Source organism: Mytilus trossulus, chromosome 11, assembly GCF_036588685.1.
Source record: "Mytilus trossulus isolate FHL-02 chromosome 11, PNRI_Mtr1.1.1.hap1, whole genome shotgun sequence".
Taxonomy (NCBI): Eukaryota; Metazoa; Mollusca; class Bivalvia; order Mytilida; family Mytilidae; genus Mytilus; species Mytilus trossulus.
Genome location: NC_086383.1, coordinates 55,009,497 through 55,025,582, shown reverse-complemented (window position 1 = coordinate 55,025,582; position 16,086 = coordinate 55,009,497). Strand labels below are relative to the sequence as shown.

The 16,086-nt window shown below is 35.3% G+C and overlaps 2 protein-coding genes across 2 annotated transcripts; one reads left to right on the top strand and one right to left on the bottom strand.

Moving 5' to 3' along the window:
* Window positions 1-2,376: 2,376 nt before the first annotated feature.
* On the bottom strand, window positions 2,377-7,204 carry LOC134691317 (tetratricopeptide repeat protein 32-like). The gene is made up of 4 exons (XM_063551769.1): window positions 7,046-7,204; window positions 4,209-4,366; window positions 2,732-2,919; window positions 2,377-2,495 (listed from the first exon to the last, which is right to left on the bottom strand). The coding sequence occupies exons 1-3, from the start codon at window positions 7,177-7,179 to the stop codon at window positions 2,774-2,776; spliced, it is 438 nt and encodes a 145-aa protein (XP_063407839.1). The 5' UTR covers window positions 7,180-7,204; the 3' UTR covers window positions 2,377-2,495; window positions 2,732-2,773.
* Window positions 7,205-9,529: 2,325 nt separating this feature from the next.
* On the top strand, window positions 9,530-14,351 carry LOC134690470 (kielin/chordin-like protein). The gene is made up of 4 exons (XM_063550440.1): window positions 9,530-10,155; window positions 10,808-10,930; window positions 13,648-13,809; window positions 14,216-14,351. The coding sequence occupies exons 1-4, from the start codon at window positions 9,579-9,581 to the stop codon at window positions 14,332-14,334; spliced, it is 981 nt and encodes a 326-aa protein (XP_063406510.1). The 5' UTR covers window positions 9,530-9,578; the 3' UTR covers window positions 14,335-14,351.
* Window positions 14,352-16,086: the final 1,735 nt, after the last annotated feature.

Below are 16,086 nucleotides of genomic sequence, written 5' to 3'. Positions count from 1 at the left end.
GTTGCTCCGGAAGGGTAAGTACAATAAATTTACATTTTGATACATATTCTATTATTACAAATTTTTCTCTTTTTCAAGTTAGCATTTACTGTTTGCAAAAAATAAGTAATAATTATTAAACAATTTATTACAAAGTCAGGTTTTTAGTGTGAAGTATACATAACAACTTACAGCCGATTTGAACGATTATGTAGGTAAAGGTAATATATTTTCTTACCTTGCTTGCTAGCTAAACCATGAAGCCATTGTTAGGTTAGGTAAACTACCCTCCTTTAAGTGTTGACTAGTCCGACATATAATCAACCTATCTGTCTGTAGGACTATGCTACTTCGAAAAGAGGGTAGTATATCTTACCTAACAACGACTTCACGGTTCAGTTACTGAGTTAGCAAGCAAACTAACCAAAGATATTACCTTTGCCTACACACTCAATGAAATCGGCTGTAATCTTCTGACAAATGTTGTGTTTCTTTCAGAAGTTAGTCGCAGTCAGAATGAATTTCTCAGTAGAAGAGAGACTTGATAAATGGAACAGCGAAGAAGCAAACAAATATATAGCTCACAATATATTTCTGGTTATATATTTTATAATCGGCAACTTAGTAGTACTGATCGTATACAAATTCAAACTCACAAAAGAGAATGAAAGCAAATATTTCATCCCTATACTAGCGTTCGTGGATTTGATGGCATGTGTCATAAGGTCACCGTTCGATCTCTGGAAAAACTTAATGCCGGTAAAGTATACGTTTTTACTTGCCTGTCAAATAATTTGGTTTTTCTTCGATTTGTTCAGTTTTTTGTCAATATTCCTGCTTGGTCTTTTAACATTTCAAAGATATTTGAAAGTGTGTCGACCATTTGGATCACAGTTAACTCTTAAACCTAGACGTATATGTCTTTTTGTCATTTTCATACTATCATTTTCTATTGCTGCGCCATTTGTGATGTTTGATGAAACACTCGAAATACCAAACCAATCTTTGAATATCACTGGGTTTATATGTGCAGCTAATGTTATTGATAGTGATTCATTTCTCTCGTTTATACTGTATCCAGCAATCGTAATAGTAGCTGTGATGATGGAACTGATCATTCTTAATTCTTTAATTGCACAGCGAATGTTTACTGTTTTAAGAAACGAAAAGAAAAGAAAGGCAAAATCATCGACCCAAAATTCAACTGCAACATTTTATAATTCAAATATCAACGAATCAGAGGGATCGACCAATGAAACATTAACAAATCTCGCAGACGATAGGACCACAAACCATGCAAAATCGACCAACCAATCAAATAAGGATCTAACAAATACGCGGGAAGGAAAAGATCACATGTCTGCATCTAGGAATTTTTCCTTGATGATAATGGTAATCAGCATTGCATTCATTATATCATACATAATTCAGATAGCTTTCCTATTCTTGATGGTCAACGATCGCTATTTCTGGACAAAACAAACCGAGGCGGAGGCGAGTGCATTTAGATTCATGGATCAACTGGTGACAGTCAATAATATTGTCAATCCGTTTGTCTATGGATTTTTTGACAAGAAATTTAGACATGCAGCTAAAAGCTTATTTTGCTAAAACTAATGTACATTCTTTATTTTTCATTGAGTATAATATATATAGTATTTTATTTTCCTCTGACTACCTTTTAAGGTGGTATGGGTGTCTTTCGCCATCTTGGATTGTAAAAAACAGAGAAACTAAGGTCCATATTTTCTATCAAGTTAGCAAAATTTATTGCAGGAATGCAGATATTGAATGTGAAATTTCATTTCAAAGAACTAATTTATAAGAACATAATTTTAAAATATTATTATTTCTACAAGTGAAGATTCTTTTTGGTTGTTTTTGAATATTTTCAAATTGGCAATTTAAGGGGAGGTAACTCTAAACCAGTGCATTTTCTGAAGGACTCTACATGAAAATTTTCCTATTTTGTCTTTTAGCCGGAAAAAACATACGGTCACCCTATCTTTTCTTTTGATATTCTCAAAGCATTGTCTGAAAGCAACATTTTCCTAAATTATTTTACAATTCTATCATTTTGTTTAGTTTCTATTCACAAAATGGTGTTTTTTCCTGTATAATCCATACAAAATTTGTCATTTTGTCACAACCTGTAGCTTGAGAAAATGCGCGGTGACCTATCATTTATATAATATTTTAGAACATGTATCTATAGATACTACATTTTGACAAAGTATGAACAAATTCTATCATTTTTATTTTAGACTCCCATACCACCTTAAAATGATTTACGTCTTAATATTAGAATACCATAAAGGTCAATATCTCTCAATGAGGATATCACAAAAAAGTGGGAAAGTTTTCAGAGTTTCAGCATAGTGTCAGATACAGACATACTTCATGATTATAAATGATTTTAATGTATATAAAACATCTGTTAATAGTATGTAACAAAGTTAATAATTAACACAGAGTACATAAAATTCATCCATTAACAAACAGTTAACGTTAACACAGTTTACAGCTAATTTCCTAATGCTTGTAGAGTAAAACTTTGGTTGCTTTGTTTGTATATTTGTTTATTAAAGCTTTGTAATTAAGATTGACATCTGCAAACAATATAAATGACATAGTTAAACCTATATATATCATATTAAAATCTAATTGAACATTAACCCAATATAATTGTACAATATACAAACTAAGTAAGCAAGCTAACCAAAGTCTTCCTCTACATGCATTTGGAAATTAGCTGTAAAAATCAGGCACAATAAATGTAACACAGCATTTAAAATCAGGAGTTATAAAATCCTTCTTTTCTTCTTTGTTCAAATGTTTGTTTATCATGCATAGATTTATCAAGTCCTATCTTGGCCTGTTCAAATGAAGGATCCAGTTTTAATGTCTGTGTCATGTCTTTAATGGCTTCATCAAATCTACCTGCAACAAAAAGAAAGAAAAACATTTTTATAGTGACACAAGAAAGTTAATTGGTATAACACTATATATTGATAAAAAATCTTTTATTTTCTACTCTTGTCATGCTTGTGTTAGGGAACAACCATATATAAATTCAAGAAGGGCGGTATTGTTTTCCCCTAAAAAAATATTTTGATCCCCAAATTGATGGAAAAAATATTCTGGTCAAGCAGTTGACCATGATGACCAAATATATATTATATCCTAAATTTATATTTTTTTAAATACCCTACTTTTGCCCTATAGTATTCTTACTCACCAACAAAAAAAATAACCACCACTCAAAGTTATGTACATTAAACGAATGCTCCTTAAGGAAATTTGATAAAATACTGTGTACACCCGAAACTGCTTAATACATAGAGATTTTGCTCAATATTGAAGATTGTACATCATTCAAATTCATTAGCATATAAATAAATGATGGAACTTTTTCGCGTGTCACGTTATGTATTAAACTAGTCTGTAATGTTTCATTCCTCCATAAAACATACACATGACATATGTCACAAGGTACATGTATGTCACATGATTGTCATGTGATACTAATTGTTACCTTTACACATGGTTACATTACTTTCTAATGCAATTTGGATGTAACAATTATTTTCATTGGCTAAAAGTTGCCGTTAAATCCACAGTTGACCAGGTTTACCTAAGGAGGGACCGGCCATTTTGAATTGATGAATCAACAAATGTTCAATTACTACTAAATAATCGAAAATAAAACAACACCTACCTCGAATTCGCCGTTTTAATGTAATTTTATCCGAATTTGAAGCGTACAACATGTACAAGTAACGTCATAACCTTCAGATTGTAAGTTTTCATTTGTATGATGTCACGTTTAGCCATGACGTCTTTGTGCCAAAATCATTCATGAAGATTCATGGATTTTTATTTATTTGACAAATTTAGAAATTTTTTCAAGTTTTATTGTATTTTTTCTTTTTGTAATGCATTAGAATCGGAATAACAGTACTGTAGTTGAAGAGTTGCCACTGTCGATTTTGATTTGACGGTTTTAAATCTCTGTTTTACTGTCTCCGCTACGCATCGCCAGTAAAACTGCATTTGTGATCGTCAAATCTACAATTGACGGTGGCAACTCTTCAACTACAGTACTGTTATTCCTTAAATAGTATTACCCATGTTGCAATGTATCATTCTTGTGTTATAGAAAGTATATATGTCACATGATTGCCATGTGATAATTTTCTGTTACCTATTCACATTGCACTCTGTCTTACCTAATCTATAATGTATCATTCCCCTATTATAATAGGCAAAAGTGAAGTTAGGGTCAATGGTCAAACAGGAAGTATAATCATTTGATGCTTGGTCAAAATCCACAGATAAATATCTCAGGTATCCTCTATTATTATATGCTGAAGCAAATGAAGATCTCCTGAAAAAAATCAAAGTGAATCAAATCTGTAATCATGGTAACATGGAATCATACCACATCTTCTTTTTTATAGTTAAAATAATTTCAAATCATATTTTACATAGATTTGGTGCAGTAGTTGACACACCAGGTGAAGAGAGCGACATAAATGCACTAGAATGCACTACTTTCAGTGGCGGATGTAGAAATTTTTATAAGTGGAGGCCTACTGGCTGCCCAAGATTAAAGAGGGGGCCCGCTTCCAAGCCTCTTCAGTGATTCCCTATATAATCAAGCAAATCTTTTTCTCAAAAGGGCCCCCCCCCCCCCCCCTAAATACGCCTCTGACTTTGCGCTATATAAGCTTCAATTTAGAAAGTTTAAGTTCACCTTAATTTTTTAGTCAAATTCCCCAATGGTTACCTCATTGTTATTGAAAAAATCCTTGATCTAAAAACACATATTATCAGATTATGGGAATTTCATGTTATATTATACGACTGTAAATTGAAAACTACGTTCAAACCTATGATAATATTGCGTTGGAAAAAAAATGCAATTTTTATACATGTGCATGTAAAACAAATTTCGTTGTGGAAAGGTCAAATTCAGCACAAACAACATTTTCCAAAGGACCAAAAAAGTGAAGAAGTATATTTAAACAAAACGCATTTGACTAACAGGTCGAACAACTGATGTTCTTTAACCCTGCTGACTGCCATTGGCGATTGCCAATTAAAATTGATGACAAGATGTAACAAAATGGATCTTAATCAATATAAATTTAATACTAAACAGAAAATAATTAACTTGTGGCCACGATGTTATGCCACAAACATAAGGTGTTTATATTTTTTTTTGTACACCAGATTATATACGAGTCTAAATTGAAAACTACATTCAAACCTATGATTGTGTTGGATAAAACCGCAATTTTTATACATGTGCATGTAAAACAAATTTCGTTGTAGAAGGGTCTAAATATATAAATCACTTTGTAAATGCTGAATCAAAAGTTGTAAGTGAATCATCATGATTAGTCATATAAAAATATAAAGATGTGATATGATTGCCAATGACCAGCATGACCATGATGACCAGATCTAGAGACAAAAGGATGTAGAAGTTAAAAACTAAATGGTTACATGTGGCCTTCAACAATGTTATGAGCAATGAAAATGAATAAACTAGCCAGCAGATTTAAAGTAAGTATACCCCTCTTTTAGGAAAGGTGTTCAAAATATAATGAATTCACCCCCCCCCCCCCCCTCCCCTTTTTTAGTTAAAAAAAATCCCAAAGTTTTATTTAAAAAGTAAATGTTTAGCATGTTTAGTGTTTATTCATTACAATCATGACAATGTAGACTAACATGACTTAGCATGCTAAGATAAGTTTATTAAGAGAAAAATCACAGACAACAATGGGGCAAACTCATCTATTTTTGGGTGGAGAGGGTTAAAAAAAGGAAAATTTTAGACAATCAAAAAAATATGTTGAGTTTCTTGGCAAATAAAATAATAAAGAGGCAAAAAATATATATTTTTATGGTGAAAGAGGTGGCGAAAAAAATAATTGACCCAGGGGAAATCCTGTAATTGTTGTGAGTTTGATAATTATGAAGGATTGTTGTCAGATTGTCTTTTTACTTTGAACACAACATGCACAATGGAAAGTAATATATTTAAATATATTTATAGCAAAACTGTTTGCATACACAAACCAAAACTGTTTTAAGATTTCAATGTACATATGTATTCAGCATAAAAAAAATTAATTTAAAGCAATACACTAACCAAATCATGATTAGGATTTGTTCAACACTAAAAAAAAGTGTGTGTGGGGGGGGGGGGGGGGGGTAGGGGTTCCGGGGTTGGAACCGTTGGACCCCCTTTTTTTTGGCCAATCAATCTATTTGAATGGGGACATATACACCAATGTAGTTGGACCCCCCCCCCCCCCCCCCCCCTTATCCTGTGTTGGGAATCCACCCCCTTTATCCTGTGTTGGGAACTCCCCCCTTAATCCTGTGTTGGGAATCCCCCTTTTAAAATGGCTGGATCCACACCTGGTATTGATTCATATAAAAAAAATGGTAGTTGGACAAGTCGGTGCAAGTTGGAACAATTGTTCTAAAAACTCCAAAAATATATATCATGTACATTCAATAGTACCATAAAAAGGAGTTAAAACATACTTAAAAAAGTAAAATAAGCAAATTTTTTTCATTCTTTCATGTACATAAAATGTAAACATTTTGTTTATATAGATTAGACCGTTGGTTTTCCCGTTTGAATGGTTTTACACTAGTAATTTTGGGACCCTTTATAGCTTGTTGTTCGGTGTGAGCCAAGGCTCCGTGTTGAAGGCCGTACTTTAACCTATAATGGTTTAATTTTTAAATTGTTATTTGGATGGAGAGTTGTCTCATTGGCACTCACACCACATCTTCCTATATCTATGATGATGATGTATAACATTTTTTTATTTCACTGTATATATATATCAGTCAGGAGTATACAACACTTATTCAAATGATTTTCTGTATAGTTCTTAAAATTCCTATTTGAAAATATTTTTCTCAATTTAATACTTCTAACTTGTACATGTAGCTACATAAACAGATACTGGTGAGATACATTATCCACCCCCCTTTTTTTACCAGCCCATTATGCATTTAATGTTAAACACCAGATACATACAGGTTGTTTTCAGTTGTAATATCGAGCTTTGCTCGTTTTGCAAAATCAATAAATTCACTGTATTTGTGTTCTGCTTTCTTTCTGTCAATCTTTTCTAAAAGTTTTGCTTGTTCCAAAAAATTTATATATTCCATTACAGAGTTTGTTCCCTTTGTTTACATTTTGAAACCGAAACCGAACAACACATGAACAAAATCCGGATGGTCCGAAAAGTTCTTTAATGTAAACTGGAATGATCCGCTTGTATTATCGCACTACGCTACACTCGACGTCTATGAACAAAGAGTAACATTAAGCTGAGAACCAGTTAAGTTCCTAGGAAGCTATTAAGCAATGGGAGTGGGGCTAGGATGAAAAATATGTCTTGCCAAGTTAATTTTTTGACTGTGCCTTTTCAGTTATTTTTTCCACCCTTAGGCTAATGATGAGTAATCGGTACTACCTTATTTTCAATCAGTTTATTCTGACATTTTTTTTATCCTTCCTTTAAGTCGCCGTTAGGGGACATCCATTTGATATTCGGGGGGCCGGGGGACTTTGTTTTAGATCGGTTATTTATCAGTTTTGTTAACTATAAGAGGATCGATCGACGTACAGCTTGTTGTCTATTTTCTGCACTATTGATACAAGATTCTTCATTTTCAATAAAGCAAGGGACTGATTATTTATTTTCACAACTATATCTATAATATTCGAAAACGTACAATTTTAAGATTATTTGGTTATTATATAATTCTTTATTTTGCCAAAAAACAGACAATAACCAATTTTGGTTATGGCAAATAACATTGGCAAAACAAACATGATCAAACATAATGAAAACTAAACAATATTATAAGAGATATGATAAAAAAAACCAGTTCAATGGTTATCCTTTCTTCAGTTCTAATGACTCTTTAATAAAAGAAACAACTGCTTTTACATCATTTGGTGTTGATGGATTTAGTATAATCACGAGTTTGGCAGTAGAATTAAGTATATAAAAATTTACATTTTTTTGTATATAATATTTTAGAAAGATTTCTCTTTTATTATAAATCATACATGTATAGTCAAGTCATTATGTACCATTTATTCAGAACTAATCATCATCCTCTGCAGAAATAAATCTTCACGGTAGTCTGAACTGCATATACATGTACAGTATTACAGTTTGGTTGTATCTAGCCTGTTTAAAAGTATTGGCAAACATGTTTTTAAAAATTGAAGGGTGTTGGAGCCGCTGAAGGCCCAAGAAGCTATATTCATTTGAATAAATGATGCAAAATCATGCTTTCTGCGTGTTCCCCACACCCTTTCTTAATCTGAGAATGTTAATATAAGACTTAAGTTTCTAGGGACAACATAAAAAAAAGCGGTATGCAAGATAAAGCAAAAATGTAATTCACATAGTTAAGTCTGTGGCTTCTATTTCTAAACTCATGATCAAGTTAATATCAAAATTACTAGATTACAAAAGGAATGCCAATGACTTTTCCAATGGGAAAAGTAACGTTTGTAACTGAATCATCGCCGGAATATAAGTAATGAAACGGACTTCAAATTGAATTTATAAAAATCTTATCGAAAGTGGAAAATGGTATCGCATATGTGTATACGTCAGTTTTCGGTCCCTGTATAGCTTGCTGTTTAGTTTAAGCCTCTGCTCTGTGCTGAAGGCCGTACTTTGACCTAGAATTGTCAACTTAATTTCAGTATTATACATTGACGGGACTTGGATGGTGAGTTGCTTCATTGCTTCTATACCATTTCTTCTTATTCACATTCTATAGTCACAGTGTTTAATATACATGGCAATGATTTCATACCTTATTCTCAGCTGCGTGATGTATAATTGTAGCAATACAAGTACTTAGTATAGTGAATTTAAGATAAAAGACCATGATTTACAGTTACTTTATTGGTCTCCATCTGTTATAAATGAGAATGTTGTGCCATTTGTGTTTATAGAATTATAGAGAATATAAAGAGCCAATGTATGCACACACAAAAAAGCAATAGAGAAAAATAGGTAAAAACAATGATGAATAAAGAAAAAGGGGTTATAAAATATACATAATACAGAATATTCAATGAGCAATCTTTTAGACATTACTGATTTGAAGAAAAAAAACATTTTTCCTTACAACTGTTTCCCATTTCTTTACAATTATAAATGCTGGTTGCATTCGAAAGTGAATTTAAGTTCTCTACGTTTGTTAAGAATCTCACTTATATTTTTCTTTAAAAGACAAAACATTCTCTATACCAATCATTTCATATTTGTGCATTTGTTTTGAAATTGGCCCATTTTGGTGACTGATCGAATTGATTCAAGAAGTAAATTTGTGGAAAGTATTCGGATTTATAGGAAATATCATCAATTGACATTTATAGTTGAAGACGGATCGTAACAAAAATTACAAATTCCATCCGTAATAATTGTTTTGTATTTATTCGTGTCAAAACTTTGATTGGATCTTTGTTTGATATTATTATCTGTGAGGTCACTAAATCAGACAAGATAAGAGAACATTAACATTTACCAATAGAAATGGCGACGAATGTATTGTCCTTATATGGATTAACCTTAACAGCTTTACTTGGAATAACCTATGGTTTACTAGAGAGTTGTCCACATCCGTGTACGCAGGGAGGGCATCGATACTGCCACCCTATACCGTGTCCTCTTCCGCCTTGTAACAACTCATTCACACCAGAGGGTGCTTGTTGCCCAGTATGTCCGAACAGCACTGATTGTCCTCACCCATGTACACAAGGTGGTAGGCACTTTTGTGAACCAATACCATGTCCTAAGCTAGCTCCGTGTGACAACCCTGTTACTCCAACGGGCGCCTGCTGCGCAGAGTGCAAAAATGGAACCGATTGTCCTCACCCATGTATGCAAGGAGGAAAGAGGTATTGCAGGCCGATTCCTTGTCCGGCACCTCCGTGTAATAATTCTTTTGTACCATACGGCGCATGCTGTCCGGTATGTCCAAATACACCAGACTGTCCACATCCATGCAAACAAGGTGGGAGTCATTTCTGTGGACCGATCCCGTGCCCTAAACCTCCGTGCGACGACCCTGTGACAATAGAGGGAACATGCTGTCCACAGTGTCCTAAACGTAAGTATTCGACACTAAGTATGCTGTATAGAAGAAAGAAGATGTGACAAGATTGCAATTAATTAGACAACACCACACCAGAGACAAAATTGACGTAGAAGTTAACAAAAATAGATCATCGTACGGCTTTCAACAATGAACAAAACTACACCGCTAATTCAAAAATAAGAATAAATGTAACGTTATAATGGCCAATGAGACAACTGTTCATTAGACATGCATGTAATCATTATGCCCACAAAATATAAGATCAACATTAAATTATATATTGTCAAGTTTTTATCAATAGAAAAAAAGGTTAAGTTATATTCGTTAAAATAATCGTATACTTCAGAGAAGGGGGGGGGGGGGGGGGGGGGGGGGGGGGGGGGAGAGCTATGCAATGTCAGATGACATATAAAAATGAAGATGTGGTATGATTGCCAATGAGACAACTTCTCAAAAGAGACCAAATCAAACAGAAATTTACAACTATAGTTAATCGTGTGGTCTTTAACAATGAGCAAAGCACACAGCATATATATATAGTCCACTTTTATACCTTGATTAAAAACATATAGTCATTTTTTTTAAAATTCTGTGCAGTATTTTTTTCTTGACTCAATTTGTTAGTCATGTCAAATTATAGTTGTGTTTTTTTTTTTTATTGTAGACTGTCCTCATCCATGTACAGTAAATGGTCACAGGTTTTGTTACCCGCCCCCGTGCCCACCACCACTACCAAACTGTACACACACACACACCCCTCCAGGAGAATGTTGTGCAATATGCAATGGTGAGATGGTATATCATGTCTGCAATCAGAATTCACTTTAAATCAAAGCATCCTACTGAAATATATTGACCCCGCGACCACAATGATTACCACATTGACTCAACGGCCGCCTCGGTTATGTTGCCATAATGTAAAACGCTTATTTTATTTATCTTTATACGAATAATAACTCTACTTTATTACAAATGCGATGACCGACAGATATATGCAAAAAACTGTGACCCATTGGACTATATGGCAATAACGATAACCACTAGCACTTAATGGCGACAACTATGATCCCATCACTTTATGACGATAACAACCAGGGTTGCGTTCAATATCATAGCAGCTACTAAGGGCTACGTAGATTTTTTACTACTAAACGTGTAGCTAGCGTAGCTGCAAAATTGATTTAGTTGTAGCTAGGCTAGCTACACGTTCAGTCAAAAATCTACGTTGCCCTTTGTAGCTGCTACGATATTGAACGCAACCCTGCACTATATGACGCTAACGATGACAACCGGCACTCCACGACGATAACGATTACCAATAGTACTATATGGCGATAACGATGAACAACAGCACTATATGACAATACAGATGACCAACATCACTTTATGGCTATAACGATGACCAATAACACTCTATTGTGATAACGATGATCAACAGCACTAAATGCAAAAAACCGATGACGATCAGCACTATATGGCGAAAACGATGACCAACAACACTCTATGGCGATAACGATGACCAACAACACTATAATTCGATAACGATGACAAATAGCAAATTTAGGCGACAACGATGAACAACAGCACTCTATGGCGATAACGACGACCAACAGCACTATGGCGATAACGTTGACAAACAGCACACTAAGGCGATAACGATGACCAATAACACTCTATGGTGATAACGATGACCAACAGCACTATATGGCGATCACGATGACCAACAGCACTATATGGCGATAACAATGACCAACACCACTATATGGCGATAACGATGACCAACGGCACTTTAATGGCGATAACGATGACCAACAGCACTATAATGGCGATAACGATGAACAACAGCACTATATGGCGATAACGATGACCAACAGCACTCTATGGCGATAACGATGACCAACAGCACTATAATGGTGATAACGATGACCAACAGCACTCTATGGCGATAACGAAGACCAACAGCACTTTAATTGCGATAACGATGACCAACAGCACTATAATGGCGATAACGATGATCAACAGCACTATATGGCGATAACAATGACCAACACCACTTTATGGTGATAACGATGACCAACAGCACTCTATGGTGATATCGATTACCAACAGCACTATAATGGCGATAACGATGACCAACAGCACTCTATGGCGATAACGATGACCAACAGCACTTTTATGGCGACAACGATGACCAACAGCACTCTATGCCGATAACGATGACCAACAGCACTTTTATGGCGACAACGATGACCAACAGCACTTTATGGCGATAACGATGACCAACAGCACTCTATGGCGATAACGATGACCAGCAGCACTCTATGGCGATAACGATGACCAACAGCACTATAAAAAAAAACGATGACGAACGACACTTTATAGCTATAACAATGACCAATAGCACATAATGGGGATCACGATGACCAACAGCACTATATGGCGATAACAATGACCAACACCACTATATGGCGATAACGATGACCAACGGCACTTTAATGGCGATAACGATGACCAACAGCACTATAATGGCGATAACGATGAACAACAGCACTATATGGCGATAACGATGACCAACAGCACTCTATGGCGATAACGATGACCAACAGCACTATAATGGTGATAACGATGACCAACAGCACTCTATGGCGATAACGAAGACCAACAGCACTTTAATTGCGATAACGATGACCAACAGCACTATAATGGCGATAACGATGATCAACAGCACTATATGGCGATAACAATGACCAACACCACTTTATGGCGATAACGATGACCAACAGCACTCTATGGTGATATCGATTACCAACAGCACTATAATGGCGATAACGATGACCAACAGCACTCTATGGCGATAACGATGACCAACAGCACTTTTATGGCGACAACGATGACCAACAGCACTCTATGCCGATAACGATGACCAACAGCACTCTATGGCGATAACGATGACCAACAGCACTATAAAAAAAAACGATGACGAACGACACTTTATAGCTATAACAATGACCAATAGCACATAATGGGGATCGACAACGATGACATAAAGCCCTCTATCGAACAGTAGCAATGACCACCAGCACTCTATGGCGATAATAAAAAAGATCAACCTCAACTGTACGGCCACAATGAAGACCACTTGTTATACTTTTATTGTTATCGTCTTATCGACCAAGCAACTTATCATATGTACTAGTAGAAAGGAATGTTGTTTTTCTATGTATACTGTTGGTAATATACACCTTTCATTCTCATTTTGGTCTGGGTTTTTTTCTTGTTCTACAAATGCGCACTATATTATTATTACATTCTTTCTTATTAATTAGTGTATGCTTAAATATTTTTTGATATATCACCGTCCATCTTAACAAGCACACGCCTATTTTATTGATCAAAGAAAGTGTAAAGAATATGTCGAGTGGTATTAATTTAGTATACATAATATGTGATGAGTTTTGATAAATATTTTTTCTATCTAACTTTATGTTTTGGATCTTTCTTCAGATACGATGGTAACAACTGCAGCAATACGTAAAGATACTACAGACTGTCCGTACCCTTGTGAACAAGGTGGCCAGCATTACTGTCATCCTTTACCATGTCCAATGCAACCATGTGCTGATCGGGTCCTTCTTAAAGGAGCCTGTTGCGAGTCCTGTCCAAATGGTGAGTGATCATATATAATGTATATTATAGTTAATACATTTTAATAATCATGGTTCTATCATTACCCCGTTTCTTGTCTTGATACCATTTTAAAGGAACGACTTCTACATCGAAAATTCATCTTTTGTGAGGAAAATATTTTTCCTTTAACATATTGGTTCTCAGGCGCGGATCCGACCATTTAAAAAAAGGGGGGGTTCAAACTATATGCTCCCATCCCATTCAAATGCATTGATCGGCCCAAAAAAGGGGGTTCCAACCTCCGGACCCCCTCCTGAATCCACAACTGGTTCTATCAAACACAAGAAGGGTGGTCAGTGCCTTTAAAGTCCTGTTATACATTTGTAAGTGTTTGAAATTTGAATGTTCTTAAGATTTCCAATGTAATTGCATTTTTTCATTTTAGGACCAAACTGTATGATAGAGGGTCACCTATTCCCAGCCTTTAAGGACATTATACACGAAGGAAAACTCTGTAGGTGTACTGGACTCACAGGAAAGTGCCACGAAATTCTTGCCTCATAAAACGTAGTTAAAAAATATCAATTATGATACAATAAACATATTCATAGCTAGTTCTTCTTTATTTAGTTTAAGTCAACGAGTTCGTCGTCTCATCAACTAGTTCGTCATCTCATAAGCGAGTTCGTCATATCTTCAACGAGTTCGTCATCTTATCAACGAGTTCGACACCTCATCAACGAGTTCGTCAACTCACCAACGAGTGTTTTATCACATCAACGAGTGTTTTATCACATCAACGAGTTTTTCGTTTCATCAACGCATTCGTCATCTTACCAACGAGTTCGTCATCTCACCAACGAGTTTGTTATCACATCAACGAGTTTGTCATTTCTTCAACTAATTCGTCATCTGATTAACGAGTTTGTCACCTCAATAACGAGTTCGTCATCTCATTAACGAGTTCGGCATCTCATTAACGAGTTCGTCTTCTCATCAACTAATTCGTAATCTCATTATCGAGTTTTCATCTCATTAACGAGTTTTCATCTCATTAACGAGTTTTCATCTCATTAACGAGTTCGTCATTTCATCAACGAGTTCGTCATTTCATCAACGAGTTTGTCATTTCATCAACTATTTCGTCATCTGATCAACGAGTTCGTCATCTCATCAACTAATTCGTAATCTCATTTTCGAGTTTTTCATCTCATTAACGAGTTTGTCATCTCACCAACGAGTTAGTCATCTCTCCAACGAGTTCGTCATCTCACAAACGAGTTCGTCATCTCACCAACAAGTTCGTCATCTCATAAGCGAGTTCGTCATATCTTCAACGAGTTCGTCATCTTATCAACGAGTTCGACACCTCATTAACGAGTTCGTCAACTCACCAACGAGTGTTTTATCACATCAACGAGTGTTTTATCACATCAACGAGTTTTTCGTTTCATCAACGCATTCGTCATCTTATCAACGAGTTCGTCATCTCACCAACGAGTTTGTTATCACATCAACGAGTTTGTCATTTCATCAACTAATTCGTCATCTGATTAACGAGTTTGTCACCTCAATAACGAGTTCGTCATCTCATTAACGAGTTCGGCATCTCATTAACGAGTTCGTCATCTCATCAACTAATTCGTAATCTCATTATCGAGTTTTCATCTCATTAACGAGTTCGTCATTTCATCAACGAGTTTGTCATTTCATCAACTAATTCGTCATCTGATCAACGAGTTCGTCATCTCATCAACTAATTCGTAATCTCATTATCGAGTTTGTCATCTCATTAACTAGTTTGTCATCTCACCAACGAGTTCGCCATCTCTCCAACGAGTTCGTCATCTCACCAACGAGTTCGTCATCTCACAAACGAGTACGTCATCTCATTAACGAGTTCGTCATCTCATTAACGAGTTCGTCATCTGACCAACGAGTTCGTCATCTCACCAACGAGTTCGTCATCTCACCAACTAGTACGTCATCTCATTAACGAGTTCTTCATCTCACCAACGAAAACGTCATTTCATTAATGAGTTCGGCATCTCACCAACGAAAACGTCATCTCATTAACGAGTTCGTCATCTCACCAACGAGTTCGTCATATCATCATCATGGATACAAAGCCATGTTCTAATTCGAATAGAACATGGCTACACGTGATTGACGTCACAATTGAAATTGCAACGTCCGGTAAGTTTTGAACAACGCGAGATCAAAATGGACATTTTATTGGTGTTGCTCGCTAGGAAATTAAATAAAAACATTATAAAAGTAAGTTTAAATGTTTCTGTTCTTTTTTAATGATAAACT